The 21,455-nt window shown below is 39.5% G+C and overlaps 1 protein-coding gene across 1 annotated transcript in view; it reads right to left on the reverse strand.

The window, feature by feature from the left end:
• Positions 1–8,091: 8,091 nt before the first annotated feature.
• LOC149449035 (antigen-presenting glycoprotein CD1d-like) overlaps positions 8,092–21,455 on the reverse strand; it is a 28,585-nt gene continuing 15,221 nt past the window's right edge. The window contains exons 3-6 of the mRNA XM_089693908.1: positions 19,556–19,834; positions 13,242–13,508; positions 11,164–11,269; positions 8,092–9,519 (exon numbers count right to left, since the gene is read on the reverse strand). Of these exons, the coding sequence (XP_089550034.1) occupies positions 9,459–9,519; positions 11,164–11,269; positions 13,242–13,508; positions 19,556–19,834 (713 nt within the window). The 3' untranslated portion in view covers positions 8,092–9,458. The remainder of the gene's footprint in view (positions 9,520–11,163; positions 11,270–13,241; positions 13,509–19,555; positions 19,835–21,455) is intronic.

Genomic DNA, 21,455 nt, shown 5'->3' on the forward strand with positions numbered 1-21,455 from the left:
TCAAAACAATTAAAGGAACAGTTTGAAAACACATCAGATCTCAATGGGGAAAAATATGCTGGATATCTTTACTGATATGGACTGGGTCCATATCAGTAATCATTTGATGGAAATGAAAATTATAAACCTACAGAGGACTGAATTCAAATACACTGCAAAAATCAAAGTGAAAAAATTATACCGCAGGCTAGTCCATTTTGCTGAAATTTCATTGCAGCAACTCAAAATGGTACTCATTAGTATGGCCCCACATGCTTGTATGCATGCCTGACGACGGGGCATGCTCCTAATGAGACGACAGATGTTGTCCTGGGGTATTTCCTCCCAGATTTGGACCAGGGCATCACTGAGCTCCTGGACAGTCTGAGGTGCAACCTGGTGGCATCAGATGGACCAAAACATAATATCCCAGAGGGGTTCTATTGGATTTAGGTCAGGCGAGAGCGGAAGCATTCAATGGTATCAATTCCTTCATCCTTCAGGAACTTCCTGCATACTCTCGCCACATGAGGCTGGGCATTGTCATGCACCAGGAGGAACCCAGGACCCACTGCATCAGCGTAGGGTCTGAAATCGATCATCCCAGTACCTAATGGCAGTCAGGGTGCCATTGTCTAGGCTGTAGAGGTCTGTGCATCCCTCCATAGATATGCCTCCCCAGACCATCATTGACCCACCACCAAAACGGTCATGGTGAACAATGTTATAGGCAGCATATTGTTCTCCACTGCTTCTCCAGACCCTTTCATGTCTGTCACATGTGCTTAGGGTGAACCTGCTCTCATCTGTGAAAAGCACAGGGTACCAGTGGTGGACCTGCCAATTCTGCTGCACTAATGACAAATGCCAATCGAGCCTATGATGCCGGGCAGTGAGCACAGGACCCACTAGAGGATGGCGGGCCCTCAGGCCACCCTCATGAAGTCTGTTTCTGATTGTTTGGTCAGAGACATTCCCACCAGTGAGCAGAGGTCATTTTGTAGGGTTCTGGCAGTGCTCATCCTGTTCCTCCTGGCACAAAGGAGCAGATACTGGTCCTGCTGATGGGTTAAGGACCTTCTATGGCCCTTTCCAGCTCTCCTAGAGTAACTGCCTGTCTCCTGGAATCTCCTCCATGCTCTTGAGGCTGTGCTGGGAGACACAGCAAACCTTCTGGCAATGGCACGTATTTATGTGCCATCCTGGAGGAGCTGGACTGCCTGTGCAACCTCTGTAGGGTTCAGGTATCGCCTCATGCTACCAGTAGTGACACTGACCCTAGCCAAATGTAAAACTAGTAAAAAACAGTCAGAAGAGATGAGTAGGGAAAGAAATGTCAATGGCCTCCACTTGTAAAATCATTCCTGTTTTGGGGATCGTCTCATTGTTGCCCATCTAGTGCACCTGTTGTTAATTTCATTAACACCAAAGCAACTGAAACTGATTAACAACCCCCTCTGCTACTTAACTGACCAGATCAATATCCCAGGGATTTAATTGACTTGATGCTATACTCTGATTAAAAAGTGTTCCTTTAATTTTTTTGAGCATTGTATAGCACAGGGGCAGTCTTGTGGGAGGCAGGTCTTCATGGCAGTGGGCCAGCATCAACGTCTGTCAATCATTGTGATTGACTTTCGATTTTCATTGTGGGACATTGCTTTTTCTTTTCAATAGAGGACTTTTTTCAATTTATTTCATTTCATTTCATAATTTTTTGGTTACATAGTTGGTAAGGCTGAGTAAAGACACCAGTCCATCCAGTTCAACCTGTGTGTGTATGCATGTATGTCACTCCTATTTTCCATATGCCTGTATATTGTGTTTGCTAAGATGTCCATCTAAACATTTTTTTTTTAAATTAACATCACTCTTTGCTGACACCACCAAATGTGGAAGGGAGTTCCACATCCTTGCTACTCTAACAGTAAAGGACCGCTTTACACAGTTTAAGGTTAAACCACTTCTCATTCAACTTCATTGAGTGGCCATGTGTCTTTTGGTAAGCAAGTAATAAGGGGTACTATATAATCCATACTCATTTATATTTGGAGGCTGATATCTGGTGGCCTTCTTATTCTAAAGGGGGCCTCCAGGGTCCAATAAGTCCTTTGTGCAGACATCCATTTCCCTTTTGGGATACAGGATGTGAAGATGAGGCCCTTATCTTTCCAACATGGGGACAAAGTGCCCAGCAAGGAGAAGGGGGGTTGGGCTTTGCCGCTTTTCTAGGATGTACATACACTTTTATTATAGTTTTCATTCCTGACCATATGCAATTGCCCATTTTTAAAGAAAAACATATATAGTTAGTTTAATCTATTACTACTGTTGAGGAATGAACTGGGCAAAGTTCAGTTTGGGGCACATTCACCAAACCCGTAGGTAAGGTCTGAAACACTGAACATAAAGCATAACTCATTGAAGTCTATGGGAGACAACTCTTATTTTTTTCAATGGACTTTTTTAAAGTGGTTATAAAGCCAAGACATTTTTACCTTAAGGGCTCGTTTGCACTTGCTTCAACTTCAACACACATTAAGCGCCTATCTCTTCAACATGCCTCTTTGATGAGTTTTTGATGCTTCTGCAATGCTTCGATGATGCTTTGGTGGTGCTTTGATGATACTTTGGTAATGCTTTTTTGCCTAATACATTGCCTGTATTGAAGTAAAATATGTCCCAGTAGCAGTATAGGCCTCTCACTCTTAACTGAGTCCTCTCGTTCCACTTAATCCAGTACTGTGCCCATCTGTAGTGATTTATCTTCCCTCTTCCTGCTCTTACAGCCTTTGCTGGGGCAGCGGGAGTGAAAGGTGTATTACATGCTGTTCATACTCACTCAGTCACTATGGAATTCATTTTCTGTATTCTGGAAAAAATATGGTTGATCCTGCTGTTCTCTGTCTCCCCCTTCTGTCCATGTCCCCAATGCATGAATGAATGACGCCCCCTGATGAAGCAACGTGAGCCGGTGGCGTAATGTGTAGGGGAGGGCTTTGACATCTCGATGCTCGTGGAACAGGATTGAGGATACAGACAGCTGGTTGTAGGCTTGAGGTTAGAGGATCTACACTCACAGCATCGTACATCACTGGAGATTATCATATGAAGTGCATTATTACTACATACATGTGAGTGAAAAACTGTTTTTAATAATCAATGTTTTATAAGGATAAAACACCATGTTCTGGTTATCTTCTCCTGGTGCAAACATGATGGTGGAGGTGTGTTGAGAAGGAGGAGAAAGAGGGATACTCATTGGAAGAACATACCCATTCCCATTGAACAACAAACATCAGTCCATAATAAGGGATACATGCAATTTTTTACCTCACCTAGCTGTTTGGTCATATATACCAGGTGAGAGCACAGCTGATGGAGGTGGACACATATGAAAATATTTGGCAGCTTATGTTATTGAAGCACTGGGTGTCTAAGAAGCACTTTGGAACTGAAGCATGCTACACCTGTGAAGATGCACTATATTGCAACTTTGGACTATTTTTTATATATGGAGGTTTATGCATCTGTTTTTTGTGCAAATTAATTTTGTTTTTGTTTTATTTGTGATGTTTTATATAATTATGCATATTGGTGAAGCGCAACACTGGATTGTTTAAGATTGGAACTTAGCATGCTTGATTGCTTTACCTGCCGAAATAAAAAACTTCTAGCCCTTCAAATGGAACCAAAATCATGCATCACCCCAAAAACTCTCTAAGTCTCTACTATTTATATAAACGTATACTCTTTTCTTTTACAATGGAATTTATTGAGAATTTTTAGTCATCAAATAAATCCAAAAATAGTAATAACAGTAAAGAGGAAATAAACCTACAGTTCCTCTAGTTAACATAAAACAGAAGAAATACGCTGAGTTGGCGAAGCAATCGAGAAATGCAATTATAGTGCATAAGGAAATTACAAACTGTATAACAAATTGCTGTATTAATTAGCATATGAAAGCCTACAATACAACAGGTTTAAACCATAGGTAGACATAATAAACAACATACAATGCGTTAAGCGTAATCTCATGGATATACCAATCTTTTGGGCCCAGAATGGGTCCAGCAATCATACAGAACACTTCAATGTACAGAAGACAAATCACAATCAGCTCGATTACAGAATTAAAAAAAAAAGGCAAGTGATGAGAAAGAAAACAGTAAGAGCTTAGAAAGGGTCCTGGGAGATCATAAGGGAGGGTTGTTACAGCGACAGCAGGGAATTGTCAAATCTAGATGGTTGGGCTACGTTGATCCATGGTTACCAAATCCGGAGGAATTTATCATGCATATCTAGCAGTATAGCTGTTAACTTTTCATGTATATTATTTTCATATGATTCCACTCTCATTTCTCTGTTTTAGCTTTTCCCTATGGTTTAGAATTTACTAGTTGCGGTGCCTTACTCTAAATTAATTCCACAACCTAACATCATAATTCCTCCTTACTGTATGTCTAATTTTACATTTTCTGTCACTCTTCATCCATCCTGATCAAATAGATAGCTGTTCCTCCTGCTATTTAATCTGCATGATTCTTAGTCCCTGTGGACTTGGTAACCCTGTTACCCATTGTGGATCCCGGTCCACTTTAACCATTTATCTAGGGGCTCAGTATAGGCAGAACCGCACTTTTGGTTCTCTAGCACTCCCCTTGCGCTGGGCATTTTCTTAGGGTACCCTCTTACCTTTTATTTTCTGAAACCATAATGTAATGCCCATAATGACTGGCCAGTATAATCTCTTCTCTACATGTAGAGAGAGAAGTGAGCACCTAGATGTAAATAAATAAAAGCAGCTATGCACACAATGGGTAACCAATAGCCCAATAGATTAAAGTATCAAACATAGAATCGTGCAGCGCTAAGGTAGATATATATATATGGTGTCCGAAAGGATGATAAAAGCGACTGATATATAACACAATTAGGAACTAACCTGAATCATCAAAGAAGCATCTCAATGAATTATAAAAAGTTCCAATAAGGTGACTTAGTGCATCTTGGTCCGACAAGCAGTGCTATAGTGCTGTAAGTAATGCGCACTCACCGGGCGCTATAATATAATCAATCCAGATGTCATCTATTGGAGCCTGACGCTGAAAGATCTTCCCTCTATGGAATGGGTCATCAGGTAATGTACCAAACACTAGGGATCCTTGTTCCTTCCCAGTGTAGTATCACCAAGTATCCGTGAGGAATAACAGCCTGTCCAGGGATGGTGGGTCTGTGGATTTAAAGTACTCCCCCAAGGGGTGGAAACAGGAACACTCCCATAGTGTAGTAGGTATTATAGAAACTTTATTGTTGATGCATCAAAGACAGTAGGAGTAAAACAGTAAGTGTAATCCAGACAGCAGTGTGACTAACCGTCAGGTATTTATAGATGGCCGCCGGAGCTCCAAGTTGCTCTGGCGACGTGACGTCACGGCGTGGTGTGGCTCCTCCTGACGCGTATCGTGTCAAAACACGTCCTCAGAGGGGGGTCACCAGTCCCTAGTGTTTGGTACATTACCTGATGACCCATCCCATAGAGGGAAGATCTTTCAGCGTCAGGCTCCAATAGATGACATCTGGATTGATTATATTATAGCGCTATTACTATGCGCATCCGGTGAATGCGCATTACTTACACCACTATAGCACTGCTTGCCGGACCAAGATGCACTAAGTCACCTTCTTGGAACTTTTTATAATTCATTGAGATGCTTCTTTGATGATTCAGTTTACTTCCTAATTGTGGTTTATATCAGTCGCTTTTATCATCTTCTCTACATGTGCCTATACCCTCTTGCCTCTAGATCTATTACAGCAGATGTGTGCACCATATAACCTGTTAACCAGCGCTATTCTTCTTTTTATTATCTATAACACTCCAATGAACAGTAAACAGTGACACCATAACATATAACCCCCAATCAATACAATTCGATTAAGGGGAGTAAAATAGGTACCCTTTCTCCTGAAAATGCCTTACTGATCAAGGAATTCTGATATCTCAAAATGTAAGCAAAGGGCTTACCTCAGCCAGCTGATTATCAGAAATTCCCAGATCGTCTCAGGCGCATCATTTCCGATTCTCAGGATCACCTATAAATCCCCTCCAAGGCAAAGCTTGCCGTCTGTTCTGAACATTAATAACAAAAATTTTACAGATAGACAACTCCTATCCTCATATTGATTAGTGGTTCCAAATGCTTAATAACTACTACAGTAGGGAACAGACATGAAAAGATACACTTAACATCCGTCCAAATCAGTGTTCCGTTTATTCGGTGCATTTGAAGTTTTTTATACACATGATTATGTAGATATCACATTAATATTACAATTGTACTTTTATGGTAACAAGGCTCGTTACATAGGCAGGCTAATTTCTAATCAGGACTTGAAGGAACACAAACACAATGAAAACATTATTAGTGCCATGTGCACAATGATTGCAGTGTACAATACATAGGCAAAGCATACAAAAAGAACACAATTTTATTCAGAATTTACAAATTTCCATTACACTCATATCATTTCATTTCTATGTTGAGGGAGCCCTGAACTTGAAGTGCCCCAGGCCCCTCAAGGTTTAAATCTGGCACTTGACAGTGGTCTAGTTCCTCTCCACTCTATCAAAATTTAAAAAAAAAAGTATTGCCTTTACTTATATTTTAATTACTTTAGGACCGGCATGTTATGCCCCCTCCTGTCAAGGCCATTTTTTTCAGTGGTTTGACAGTTTGATTAGCAGTTATTTTTTCATGTGACTCTATACCCAAATGCATTTTATACTATTTTATTAGAGCTTTCTTTTGGTGATATTTAATAACTTCTGTTTTTTTTTCGTTTTTATGATATAAAGAAAAAAATACCAACATTTTCAAAAACAAACTTTTTTTGTCTTACTTACCAGTTAAAAGACCAGGAAGGGTAAGTGGCCATGATGCACCAATTCAATTTGGTGGAGAAAAATAAGGTCACCAATCAGTCCATACTATCTGGCAGAAATCTCTGTATCACAAATTACAAGTAATTTGCCAACTAAAGCATTTGACAAATATTTACTGTACAGCTGACCACTGCTTGAGGACAACTTTTTCCTGAGGGATGCTTCATCACCTACCTGCTGTTTTACAACTTGATTGATGGATTTTTATATGCGCATATTCTATGCGCGGTCGGTGAGTGCGCATTTCTGTCATTTCCTCTGTCACAAGCCTTTATGAGATGTCTACAGCTATGGAAGTGTTCCATTAGTGCCGTATATGAGTTTATTGATTGCACAAACTTTTAAACGAACTTTTATTTATTTATTGATTATCCATTTTAGCGCTGCACTTTATATTTTACCATTTACAGAACGTGAGGTTATTGTGATTTCCTCAAGTGCTCTAGCTGCTATAATTTACTTCATTTTATGAGCGCTCCCTTTATTCTATTTTATTAGACTAATTTTTTGACCAACAAACTATCAATAAATTAAAATATAGATTAAATAGAAAGATAAAATAGATTTTAAAAATACTTCCTACTCTCCTGTGACCCAAAGTCAGCTGATAGTGGACTATTGCCCACTATCAGCTGATGTCACAGAGCAGCTTCAGAATCTGAAAGAATCCACCTGAATGCATTATTGGCAGCTGTCCAGCCTCTCAGTGTGCTGCTAAGAGCTGGAGCCAGCTGCTTCCGCCCTCTCCCATGGCTAGTGAGCACTGGAGGAACAGAGTGGAGAACGGCGACTGACCGGAGTGGAAGACTCCTCTTGGGAGGGCCTTTTAGAAAGGAATATGTACATCAATAAAGTTGAAATGCAGTGCTGTAAATCTTTCAACCCCCTTCTCACCTCTTGAGGTTTAAACAGAGTAGTGGAGGGCAGTGGTAGTGGCAAGATGTTGAGCCGCCTTTTTGCCACTTTCCTATACGTGATCCGTCCTGGAACACTGTCTGAATATCATGACAGTGTTCAGACAGTGGTTGCTCAGACTGGTTGCATTGCTTTCGTAAACTTAACATTGTATATCCACACATGAATATGAATTTTTTTTTTACATAAAGACTTTATTAAGGTATAACAAGATACATGAAAATAGGACTTGTTTACAGCTGCAGTAAAGTCCAAAGGCATACATAATTGACAACATGTTTGACAATATGCATGATATAGACACCCTAAAAAACTAGGCAAATCTAGCTTTTGGCTCTGCTAAAAACATAATGAGGGGGAGGGTAGAGCCTGAGTTGGCCCTGTATACAGGCTCCGCCAATTCCTGGTCGAGAGGAGTTACCAGCAGGGGTCTGAGAGTGGTATATAAGAGTGTGAGCAGAGAGTAGCAGGGTCCCTCACCTGCTGGAGATTGACCCAGCCTGGAAGTGCAGTAAAACCTTCCTAGGCTTAGGAGAGGCCTAAAGAAGTCCCAGATGTCTCTAACTCACCAAGGAGCCGGAACAGCAGAGCAGCATCTTTAGAGGATCTTTCTGGGATACTTTGTGTCAGAGTGAACTGAAGTGAAGGAGGCCTTCAGGCTGCACAGAACACAGTGAGTAGGCCTCAGAGAATCATGAGAGAGTGACTGTTGCTTGTGCATCCCTCCTGGACAGAGGGACTGTTCCAGACCTAGCTGCCAGAGCTGCGCCTTAGAGGAAGCCCCCCCCTGTGCATAAAGCTGTGGCTAGCCTTTTGTGGAGGAAATGTCTGTTTTGTGTCATTCCTTTGTCTCAAGATAGTGTCCTCAGCAAGTTCTCTAGTTCCAGGCATCCCAAAGCGCTTCCCAAGCCTATCCCAGTTCTACCAAATAAAAAAACAACAAAAAAAAGAACAACTCCTGTCTGGTCACTGTCTAAGGATTGAAGGAGATTTGATACCCCTATGCAAAAACACCTTGCGCTTGTCTGTTCTAAAGCATATTCACATCGTGTATGTGGAATGGGCAAGTTCTGGTGGGGTGAATACTTTGGGTAAGTCCACCAGAACTCATACCAAAATGTCCTAGTATATAACACTTATGCAAGGAGCCTCACATTGTAGACACCTAGTCTCTCTGAAACCTTTTGGTAAATATGTCTGTGGGGGAGCTCTGGTCATGTCTGCTCCAAGTACGATAGTAAGGAGGACATTTACATAGAGGCACTTGGTGCCACAAGTCCACCCATTGGAGAAATGTGGGTAACTAACATACTTGGAAGTTGAGAAAGGAAAAGGAGAAGGGAAGAGGGAGGGTAAAAAAAGAGAGGGAAGGAAAGAGGAAATGAATAAGGGGGCATATATGTGGCAATCCCCACCCTCCTACTCCTTCTACTACTACTATTAATATTTTTTAAAAAAACATAAAATGTATTTTGTTTTGCTTATCTTTATAGTTATATTTGATAGCATTGTTTTAATTATCTTTATACAAACTTTATTTCACAAATGAATATTCAATGCAGGTTTCAGTTGCTGTGAAATTATGTATGGTTCTTGTTTGTTGTGTGACAACAGTTCACAAATTTCTTCTCCAGGAGAGTCGGTCCATAGTCAGTCCAATGATGGACGTATATCTTCTGTTTAATGTGAAAAACACCCTGGGTTAGTACCTGTCGTTTAGCAGGTAGAAGAACCATTATAAAATTTAAAAATACATTGTGGTGATGGTCAAGCAACTCTAAAAAATTAAATATTGGATCCCCTTTTCAGTAATACTGTGTGATGGAATTGTACAATAGTAGGAGAAATGATGACTATATATCTTCAGATCTGCTCTTTTGTATGTCTGCTTGAACAGAAGCTGAGATTTGCTGTGTTGGGCGTGCTTGGTGAATTAGTTAAAGGGTTGTATGTGAAGGTTCTCATTTATGCAAGTCATGGTATAGCTAGAGGCAGTTGGTTACATTCAACTGGTTGGTTCTGTAATGTTGATGTTCCACTACTAATCCATGTGGCTTGCTCAGTTCTAATAAGTGTTGGGAACATACCCCAGCATTTATAGTCACACGGGTAACTCAGTTACTTTGGTACAACTGGCATTGTGTCATGTAATGTATAGAGGCAGATGCTGATTGTCCAAAAACATGATTGCAGAAGTGGAGGTTTCTGTAACCTCCCTTTTCTATTTTTATAACCCAATTGACGTGGTGCCATGAAGTATTGGGCAGGTGTTTATTATTGGAATTACATACTTTATGGTGTGAACTGTTGTCAAATTGCTGGGGAAGAAATGATATATGTGGGTGACAAAAAAGTGTAAAAGAATCACCCCTTATCAGGAATGGCTTTTGAAGTATGATGTGTCAAAATTGTGCACCTCCTTGGCCTGGAAGTATATCCTTTCCACTTCAATTACAACTAAGGGCTCCTATATGACAGTTTAAACAAGTGCCAATTTCAGTTACTGATTGATTGCATAAGTCTCATAGGGTAAAAAAAGTGTTCTTCACCTTCCCCGACTGAGCCAAATTCCCCTTCTTTATTTGTGTTTCACACACTCACCATCCCAGACATTGCAGCTCAGAGTAGGGAGGTTTCAGCAACAGGGCCATTGGTGTCCATCCAGAAAGTAGTGAGAAGGACTAAGTGTGGCCAGATGCTGACTGACAACCTATAGGCTTGCGAATCAGCAGTGATAATGCTAAAAGCCATGCCCCTTGCAACATTTTTCTTACCAAGCAGGCACAGCATATGTAAGAGTGGCAACTCTACTCTCAATTCAGGGGAAGCGCATCATCGTTGCCACGCCATCAGGGGAATCTTCATTGAGTAAACTTCACTGACAGGACAAATAACTGTGTTGTAAAGAAGAGTTAAGCTACCTGTAGATCATGCCAAGTCAGCAGGTGACCATACTGTCCAGACTGGGTCTATGGAGGTATGTCAATGTATAAAGTTGTATTTAAAACAGAAAAATCTTCAGTGATCATTTCAAAGATAAAGAAGGAAAGATAACAGCTTAGGCAAAGGCAAATATTCTTAATAAAATGGAAAAAATATTTATTATGTACCACAGAAAAGTACAGGATTAAGGAAATAAATTTGCACATAAAATATACCTGTATTTATAAAAATATTGTTTGGGTGGAGAACTAAAATTGAAAGATGTCTTGTGATGTCTAAGCTTCCAGTGTTTGTCTAGTAAAGATTGTGGATTTCACAAAAGTTTTTGCTGTAAGCTTGCACCACAATATATTTATATCTCTATGATGATGTCTTACCTGCGTTTTTTATACAACTTCTCAAAGCATGCCAGCCCGACCACACATACAACCACAGCAACTGTTATCCCTATGATCAGGCCGATCGAGGTGTGATGTATCTTATCTGCAGAGGTGATAAAATGAGGTCAATACTAAAATTAAATGCTGAGCTAAATAAGAAAACTGCTACAGCTAAATAGGAAATATTTCAAGAGGGTCACATAAATTGGTACTTAAGGTCAAATAAAAAAAAGTCACTAGCATTAATACATAGGTCTTTGTTTTTAGTCCATCTAACACTATCCTTTCAAGACATTGCTGTTGTCCTAGGGTGTCTCAATTGCTCCTCCATAGATACAGCAGCAACCCTAAGACAGGAAGTGTGCTACAGGCCAGATCACCAAGTTAAAAAAAGGATTTATAAGTTGCAATATATAAAATTTTTGTTTTTGGGTTTAGGCATGTGTGAATCTAATCAATAACATCTCATATAAAATTTAACATGTTAATGGTTAATTTCAAAATTTTCTTTCAATATTTTTAAGTCTGCTGCTTTTTCTATAAAACCTGGTGATCCTATCATGAACCTTAATAGAGGGTGGCAATGCTCCTTCTTAAATTTGAGGTTAGGCTATATATTAGTAGACAGGGCTTTTTTTTCTCAGAGAATAGGTGCAGAAACTCCCCCTTCTGAATCACTTCTTGTATCCTCCCCCCTACCCACCTCCGAGCACAGTCCCTTGGTTACACACCTTCCAGTACTGCTGCTTATAGAGAATACACAGGCAAGTATAATTTTGTGGTGCTAAGTAATTTGTATGAAATTTGTTAATAATAACATGAAAAGCAGTAAAATAGATCCCCTGCAGCCAGCAATAACCCCCCCCCCCAGCAGCAAAAAACACCTCAACAACAACAGACCCCAAGCAGCAACAACGGACCTCACAGGAGCCAACATCAATACACTTTCCAGAAGCCAGCAACAATAGACCCTTCCTCAACAGTAGATCCTTTCCAGCAACAATAGATCCTCCACCACCTCTCAGTCACAATGGACCACCATGCAAAAATAGATCCCCTCCAGTGATAATAGATTCCCCAGCATTCAGCATCAATAGACCTTCCAGCACACCCCAGCACCTCTTGCCATTACATACTGTACATCTGCGTTCCCCCACGTTCTCGCTGGAAAAAGCCCTGTTAGTAGATATTGACTTCCATTACTTAAAATAAAACAGGTGCATCTAATTAGAAGTAGGCTTCACATGCCTACTAAGACTCAAGAGCACACATATATACAGGGACTTAGAATTGGGACTTTGATTATGCTTTCATTGGTGAAAATCCAGATCAACTAGCAAGTTCCGTAAAAACGTCCACATTATTTTATTACAAAAGCTCATATATAAAATTGCTAAAAGGCATATAAAAAAACTAATTAAAATACAATACAGTGGAATATATACACTCGAGGGTACAGTGATGTCAGTGGTCTACAGAATGGTCTGCTTCATCACGACCCTTCAAGCATCAAGGATATTTTGGATGATGAATATTCTACGCCCCCTTGGCATGATCTGAAGGTGGGAAGCAAACAGAGAACCCCTAAAAGGCCTGTGGGGAGACCCTCAAAAGCTCCACTGAAGCCCAATGACCAGACAGGGAGGTTGAAATAGATATGATTTTATCATGATGGCCCAAAGATAGAGTGTTGGTCCAGTTATAGCTGGAAGCAAGTGTAACAGGTAATCTCAAAATGGCAAGATCACTACCTATCTGCAGGAGAATATCACTTTCTTTCATTCCCCCTCTGCTTTATTCAGCAGCGTGAGCCGAATGGAACAGCTATTTTTGATTTATGTGATGCTGCTTTCACAAATAAAAATATGAAAACATTGCTAAAGTGTTAAGTAAGTAACAGGGTAGCTGCTGGGCATGGGACCTGGAAGCTAGTGGTGCCTACTACATTGATTTCCAGCTTGCACGGGGATCTCACAGGTATGGCACATACAAGATGCACCAATGGAACTATGTAAAAATTGCCATACAAAAACATCTACTTTAATTCATATTCCAGTACTTAAAGAATTACTCACCCAAATGTACTATCAGTGGTTCTTTCAAGCTGCTGTGCTCCACCTGGCAGTAGACACTTTGATGCTCTATGAAATTTATAATTGTGAACACTGTTATCTGGTAAGTCCCATCTTCATTGGGTAGAGCCACAGTTGAGAATGTTTCTTCCATTTTATTCTCCTTCCACAAGCTTACACTGATTGGCTTTGGATAGAAGCCAGTCACCATACAGATGACCTTTGTACCAGATTTATCAGGTTTCCTGGTTATGTAGACCTGTGGCTGGACTGAGATATATGGAGAAAAATGACTAGAAAAAGATACTGGTAAAGCCATTTCCATTACATTACGTTAAACAGGAAGGAAATGTAGAGCTGAGAAAACAAGGCACCTGGCAAAAAGGTGATGGAGAGCTGGGTAATAATACTGCCAATGACCCCCAATGCAAGGTGAAAGGAGTTCATTATTACTGCCCCAGAAAATTGATGTGGGGGGGTGGAGGGTTAAGGATTGGGGTTGATTGCATTGCCAATGACTACCATTGAAAGAATGTTTAAGTAACACTGCCATTGACCACCAATGTGGTATGTTATTATTGTGGTCACTAAAATCAATGCTGAGGTTATTATTGCAATCACTGGCACCGATGCTAGGGATTATTACTTCAGTTTCTGGCACCAATGCTGGGGGTTATTATTGTGCTCTTTAATACCATTGCGAGGGGATATTATTGTGCTCACTGGCACCAATGCTGGGGATTATTACTGTGCTCTTTGACACCAATGCGAGGGGATAATATTGTGCTCACTGGCAGCAATGCTGGGGGTTATTATTGCAGTCAATGGTGGTAAAGCATCAATGCAAACACTGACTCATGCACAACAGAGAGATAGAGCACAGTTTGGCATCTTTGCCCTGGGCACTGAATGACATTGCCACAATGGCAGGATCAACAGGTTTTATTACCTGTTCAACTTGCCATTAGAGCCATTCTTATTCCACTAACTGTAACAGGGCAATCTGTCCAGCAAAATGGGTATTGCAACTACAGGAAGTCCCTGTCAGGAATCTAGGTATGACCAGAAGTGTGTGGACTGACAAGGCAGGTGAGTCCCACCACCATTGGCGAGTCCATTCCTGACAGTCCCTGTTTCAGTTGCTAAATGGTCAGAGAAGTTGTCAGTCAATAAGCAGGCGGCATTGACTGCAGGGTATTTGATAAAAGCACAGGAGACCACCACCCTACAGAATTGGGAGCTGGTGGTCATCCTATTAGAAAGAGAGAGGGAAAGCAAAAACTGGCAGGATCAACAAGTACAGCTGTGCTCAAAAGTTTACATACCCTGGCAGAAATTGTGAAATTTTGGCATTGATACTGAAAATATGACTGATCATGCCAAAAAATGCTCTTTTATTGAAGGATAATGATCATATGAAGCCATTTATTATGAAATAGTTGTTTGGCTCCTTTTTAAATCATAATGATAACAGAAATCACCCAAATGACCATGACCAATAGTTTACATACCCTGAAATGTTTGGCCTTGGTACAGACACACAGGGTGACACACACGGGCTAAAATGCAAATTAGAAGTTAATGTTCCACATCTGTGGCTTTTTAAATTGCAATTAGTTTCAGTGTATAAATAGTCAATGAGTTTGTTAGCTCTTACATGGAAGCACTGACTGGGCTAGATACTGAGCCATGGGGATCAGAAAAGAACTGTCAAAAGTCCTGCGTAACAATGTAATAGAACTTTATAAAGATGGAAAAGGACATAAAAAGATGTCCAAAGCCTTGAATATGCCAATCAGTACTGTTAAATCACCTATTAAGAAGTGGAAAGTTTGGGGATCTCTTGATACCAAGCCAAGGTCAGGTAGACCAAGAACGATTGCAGCCATAACTGACAGAAGAATTGTCTTGGATTCAGAGAAAAACCCACAGGCAACCTCAAAAGAAAAACATGGTAAAAGATGGAAAAAAATGGTGCGGTTGTTTTTAAGGAGTACAATACGGTGATACTTGAACAAAAAGGAGCTGTTTGGTCGAGGTGCCAGAAAGAAGCTTTTACTGCACCAATGCCACAAAAAAGCCCAGTTACAATATGCCTGACAACTCCTTGACATGCCTAACGGGGCCTTTTTGTGTAATTGATGCAGTAAAGGCTTCTTTCTGGCACCTCCACCATGCAGCTCATTTTTGTTGAAGTGTCATCAAATTGTGCTCCTTCAAAACAACTTTTTCCAGAGCAGCCTATATTTTTCTTGTGGTTACCTATGGGTCTCCCTTTGTATCCCAAACAATTCTTCTGGCAGTTGTGGCTGCAATCTTTCTTGGTCTACCTGACCTTGGCTTGGAATCAAGAGATCCCCAAACTTTCCACTTCTTAATAGGTGATTTAACCGTACTGATTGGCATATTCAAGGCTTTAGACATCTTTTTATATCCTTTTCCAACTTTATAAAGCTCCATTACCTTGTTACGCAGGACTTTTGACAGTTTTTTTCTGATCCCCATGGCTCAGTATCTAGCCTAGTCAGTGCTTCCCCATAAGAGCTAACAAACTCATTGATTATTTATACACGGACACTAATTGCAATTTAAAAAGCAACAGATGTGGGACATTAACCTCTAATTGGCATTGTAACCCATGTGTGTCACCTTGTGTGTCTGTACCAAGGCCAAACATTCCAGGGGAGGAAAACTTTTGATCATGGCCAGTTGGGTGATTTCTGTTATCATTATGATTTAAAAAGGAGCCAAACAACTATTTGATAATAAATGGCTTCATATGATCCTCATCCTTCAATAAAAGAGCATTTTGTGGCATGATCAGTCATATTTTCAGTATCAATGCCAAAATTTCACAATTTCTGCCAGGGGATGCAAACTTTTGAGCACAACTGTATGTATAAAACATGCACTTGCACCAATAAAAACAAACGTGTACAAGCAAAAAGGGGCTATTTAGGCAGCCTTAGTATTTGGGTTTACATACCCTTTAAATCTTTCACATCTTCCATTTAAAAAAAAAACTTAAATTGTATCTACAATCTTGGTGATAGAATAGATACAGTGGGGGAAGAGTGAGGGCCCATTTACACCAGCCTGGTCCGCTACGGTGCATTAAGCTGTCATGCTATATATTGTGTGGTGGTGTGTGAAGGGAAATGTATGTCTTTTAGGTCTGTCATTTTGTTTTCCCCATTCTATATTTTCTACTAACATGTTGATTGATTGTTTTGTATTATACCCAGAATGATTTAATGAAAATATGCTGTCAGTTATGTGTTACAGAACTGTACTCTCAATATTCTATTTCTTATCTTAGCCTAGGTAGAGATGGAGATAGTTCTTTGTACTAACAGCACCTGTTTCTGTTATGATATAATTAAAAGTCAAATACTTCTGTCCCATGGGAAAATAATTGTTGGATACTTGTAACTGATTTCAAGGCCTGAGAAAATCATGTTCATAGCCTTGACAAGTATCTAGCGAGATTCTATTGTATGTAGTAGATAAGTGTTTTAAAACAATTTAGAAACTTTTATTCCTGGGAAAGTGAAACTCCGCTTCTCATCACTTTTCAGAATTGACGTCAATGTTGTCTTTTTGTATTCAGCCAATCAATTACTGACAACTCAGCTTTTTGATACTCTGTGCCCCCCACCTTTCTTTTTTCTGTTATATTAATTTTCTTCCCGCTAATAAACTTGAGAGATTGATTTCAACTATCACTGTGTGTATGTGTATGTCTGTTGTCTTTTCTGAGATGAAGTCAATCTCCCCAACGCGTCGTACCTTCAACAGCCTGATAAAGACTGATAGCCAGGGGCTATCGACAACCTTTCAGTGTGTGTTGCATTAAGGAAGCCTATTAATTTGAATGGGCTGCCTTCTTCATGCAGCTTTGTTGGCAGCGCAGAGCAACACACGGTAGTCATTGCTGTACCGCAACAGAGTTGCACTGGGAAGCTATTCAGAATGACAATGAAAATACAGTAACACACATTACCATATACACTACCACAGTTCACTAGTGTGAATGGGCCCTTCACCACTTGAGCTCCAGAAGGTTTTACCCCCTTCATGACCAGGCCATTTTTTCTGCTATACGGCAATGTGCTACTTTAACTGGTAATTATGTGGTCGTGCAGCGCTGCGCCCAATCAAAATTTTTATATTTTTTTCACATAAATAGAGCTTTCTTTTGATGATATTTGATCACCACTGGTTTTTTTCCTATTATTTTTTGTGATATAAATGAAACAAGACCAAAAATTTTGAAATAAAAATTCAATATTTTTTACTTTCTGCTATAAAACATATCCAATAAAAAAAATATTAAAAATAAAAAAAGTTCATAAATTTTGACAAAGATGTATTCTGCTACATGTCTTTAGTAAAAAAACAAAACAAAAAGTGTATATTGATTGGTTTGCATGAAATTTATAGCGTCTACAAACTATGGTATGTATATTGGAATATGTTTACTGTGACAGGGCAGCAGATGCAGGTACAGTCACGTAAATATATGTTATCCAACCTGCTCTGGGTTAGAGGCACACAACGTGCCCCTTCTATGGATTACTGCTACTGGCAAATGGGTATCATGTGATTGATATGATTGGTCATAGTGATCACCAGATAACAATGTAAACTGGCCTCCGTGACTCTGCTCCTCCCAAGATATCTTGCTCTTTAGCTTCCAGACTTTTCCAGAGCCTCCCCCATCCTCTGGAACTCCCTACCACAGTATGTCCAGTCAGCCCCCACTCTGTCTGCCTTTAGGCGATCTTTGAAAACTCACTTATTCAGGGAAGCCTACCCCACCTCCACCAAATACTGTACTTGTGCCAGCTCCATCAAAACATCGCCTACAGCTATCACCTTTTGTACCACCTCCCCTTTCCTTTAGATTGTAAGCTCCACAAGCAGGGCCCTCCCTATTCCTTCTATACTGAAATGTATTGTAATTGTACTGTCTCCCTTATATTGCAATGCGCTGCGCAAACTGTCTGCGCTATATAAATCCTGTATATAATAATAATAATGTAAACAACCTGCCATGAATGGATGAATGGATTTCCATTCATGAACAGCTTGCGTACTTTTGTGATCTGTGATTGGTACACAGCAATCACATGGTTCCTGGGTACCTGTACCATATGATGAGTTGTAGCCAAACACAGATCACAACCATAAGCAAGCTGTTTATGAATGGGAAACCCATTTATGACAGCTAAAACTATTGCTTATACAGTGATCATTACTGTACAAGCAATAACAATGTTAAAAAGAAAATAAATCTCAGATCACCATTTCAGAGTAGTACAGATTCACTATGGTGACACTGAACTACTCTGATAGCAAAAAAAATCGAATAATATATTTTTAAAAATTGTATTTATTTATTCGTTCATTTATTTATTTATTTTTAGAAATTGTCATCAGTAAGTATCCCAGATCATCGCCACATCAGTTATAAGGTGAAGATGTACTGCACTGGTGACAGTATGTAAAAAAAAAAATTATATATATATATATATATATATATATATATATATATATATTATAACATAAAAAACATTTTTTTTAAATGTTTGGTCTTTTTTGTTTATATGCTAAAAAATTAAATCAAATACCATTAGAAAGCTCTATTTGTGTGAAAAAATGATATAAATTTCGTTTGGGTACAGAGTTGCACGATAGAGCAATTGCCAAATAAAGTAGCGCAATGCTGAATAGCAGAAAAATGCCCTTATCACGAAGAGGGTAAAACCTTCCAGAGTGGTTCAAGTGATACACCAGTGAAAAATTATTTTTATTGTTGACTTGGCACTGCTACTAGATGTGGAAGTTAGGTTGTGATACTCTGCCAAACCAAACATGAAATCTCAATTCACCCTCAGACCTGATGGTTAGAGGAACACATGGCATGGGGTGCCATCTGTCCTTTTATTATATCTTTGTAGATTTTTCTTCGGTTAAATATTTTTTGTAATTAATCACCTACAGATTCACTTTCTAGTGATGTTCTGGTGACCATTTTTTACTGAAGCTGAAAATGAGAAAAAAATCCAAAATGTTTAGTTGTTTTCATAGTCCTGATACAGTATGGTGAGTAAACGTAATTCTAGGACAGGAAATGTGCTCCTAGCAATATCCAGGTGAAAGGACAGAAAAAGAAAACTGAAGAGGTACAAATAAAAAACAGGCAGACTCGATGCACCACTCTGTCTTTTTCTGGCATCACTTTTCTATGTTTCTATGTTACAGTATATAAAATTTTTTCGTTTTTGATTTAAGAATACACTGTTGGTACTTACTCTTCCTTGAATACGCTTCCTTCGCAGCAGTTGAAAATGAAAGGGCCAGAAAATGGCATTGGTTTGTTAGTTTTCCAATAAGACCCACTCTTGTGACGTTATCCTTCTGCATGATCCTCTGTACAACCTGAGAGTAAGGGGAATTGCCAGCAACCCACACTCCATCTACAACATTTATGGAAATCAGATCTTTTCCATCCAGAGCCACCTTGTAAATGAAATCTTTAATGTCATCCATGGATGAGGAGCATCTTACCCAGCACTGAAATAACATGGCACCTGGAGTGGAATGGTTCCCAGTTAATTTAGGTAGTAATATTTTCAGACATTTTAATGTGTTGAAGACAGCTTCCTAACCAAGAAATAGTTAAACCCTTTGCTAAAGCATTGAATGTTTCTTTTTCATAAAATACCGTTTTCACTTTATTTTATTATTGCATCTCATTGCTGCTGTCCTTCTACAGGGGGAAAACTATTTTTAAAATTACATCAACATGTTAAATCTTAAGACATTTTAGTGATTTGGGTTTAGATCTACTTTAAAATATTGGTGATCTGACCAGTAACACACTTCCTGTTCTAGGGTGTCTCCATTCTGGATGAAAGATTATTGGAGACACCTTTGGTTAGCAGCATTGTCAGTCTGGGGAGAGGGTAGTGTAGTGGCACACTAGTAGATTTATATGGACTTGATTACCAACTTAAAGCAGCTAAGCAGTTACAGCAGCATTTGTTTTTCATTTTGGAATTAGGATTTTACATGAATGAAAGCTGACCATTGTAAGCACCACTTGTCAGTGTTAAATGGTTTGTCCCAACCCTCTAACAACTGCTCGGTGTGTTAAAGCTTAAAAGGGAAAACTAACACAATCAACACATCACACAATTGGCAAACTGTAATAAAATATGTATTTTGATGTTTTTGGGCTTAATACTGCTTTAAGGGAGTGGTTATTGGTTTTGTGACCATAATAAATAATGAAAATGCACACAACTAGAAAAAAACAAATTATCCATTCAAATAATATGTAGTCTTCTGTTTAGCTACCAGATAGAACATTATGTTCCTTTCATGTTTTCCTGCTTTTCATTCTGTTTATCCTGTCCTTATCTTTTGGTAAACCCTGTTGTTTACAGCCCTCAATAGTTCAAGTTGAAATGTACATGCAAAATGTAATGAGTCAGAACAACAACTTCCTCCTTATCTAGGGTTTCGGTAAAAGCCATTCGGCCTGAAAGGAGGTTGCTGCTGCAAAACAATTATAGCTTCCTTTTAAAGGACCCTTGGCTCTTCAACTTTACAGAAGATGAGGAGGATGGGGGGGGGGGCATTACCCAACGTCTCAGGCCAGTACTAATAAGATATTGATAAGAGCAGGACCTACAGTCAGTGACAGCTTCTGGGCATTTATTGGCTACCTGCTTCCTACTCAGACCTGCATCCCTACAAAAAATCCCTGAAAAAAGTCCATCAGCACCAACATCCTTTGAGGCTCTGATATGTCATGTGGCAAACTGTTAAGCACTGCAAAGTAAACTGAAGCTGAAATATGTAAAAAAGGTGTGTCACAGTGAACCATATCCTTCATGAACACTCATTTTTTACCACAATCTACAATTAATGCAGCAATGTGGCACACTTTATATGGCACTCCTTTCTTTAGCCCACTGAAAACCTTCCTTATCATGAAAGGACTATTTGGTTGTGTTTGGCCTTACAGGCCAAACGTTCCCCCTCCTCACCTATATTGAGACCAGTGCCAATTCAAACCATCAGTGAAATCCCACTGTACTGAGTGCTAGGCATTTAAATAGACACTGTCAGCTGTCCATTCAGCAAATAGTGATAGCTATCCCCTCTAGCAAGGTATGCTTAATGTTTAAATGTTTAAAAAAAAAT

The sequence above is a fragment of the Staurois parvus genome, unplaced genomic scaffold, assembly GCF_062004578.1.
Source record: "Staurois parvus isolate SC_StPar_1 unplaced genomic scaffold, SC_StPar_1.0 ptg000640l, whole genome shotgun sequence".
Lineage (NCBI taxonomy): Eukaryota > Metazoa > Chordata > Amphibia > Anura > Ranidae > Staurois > Staurois parvus.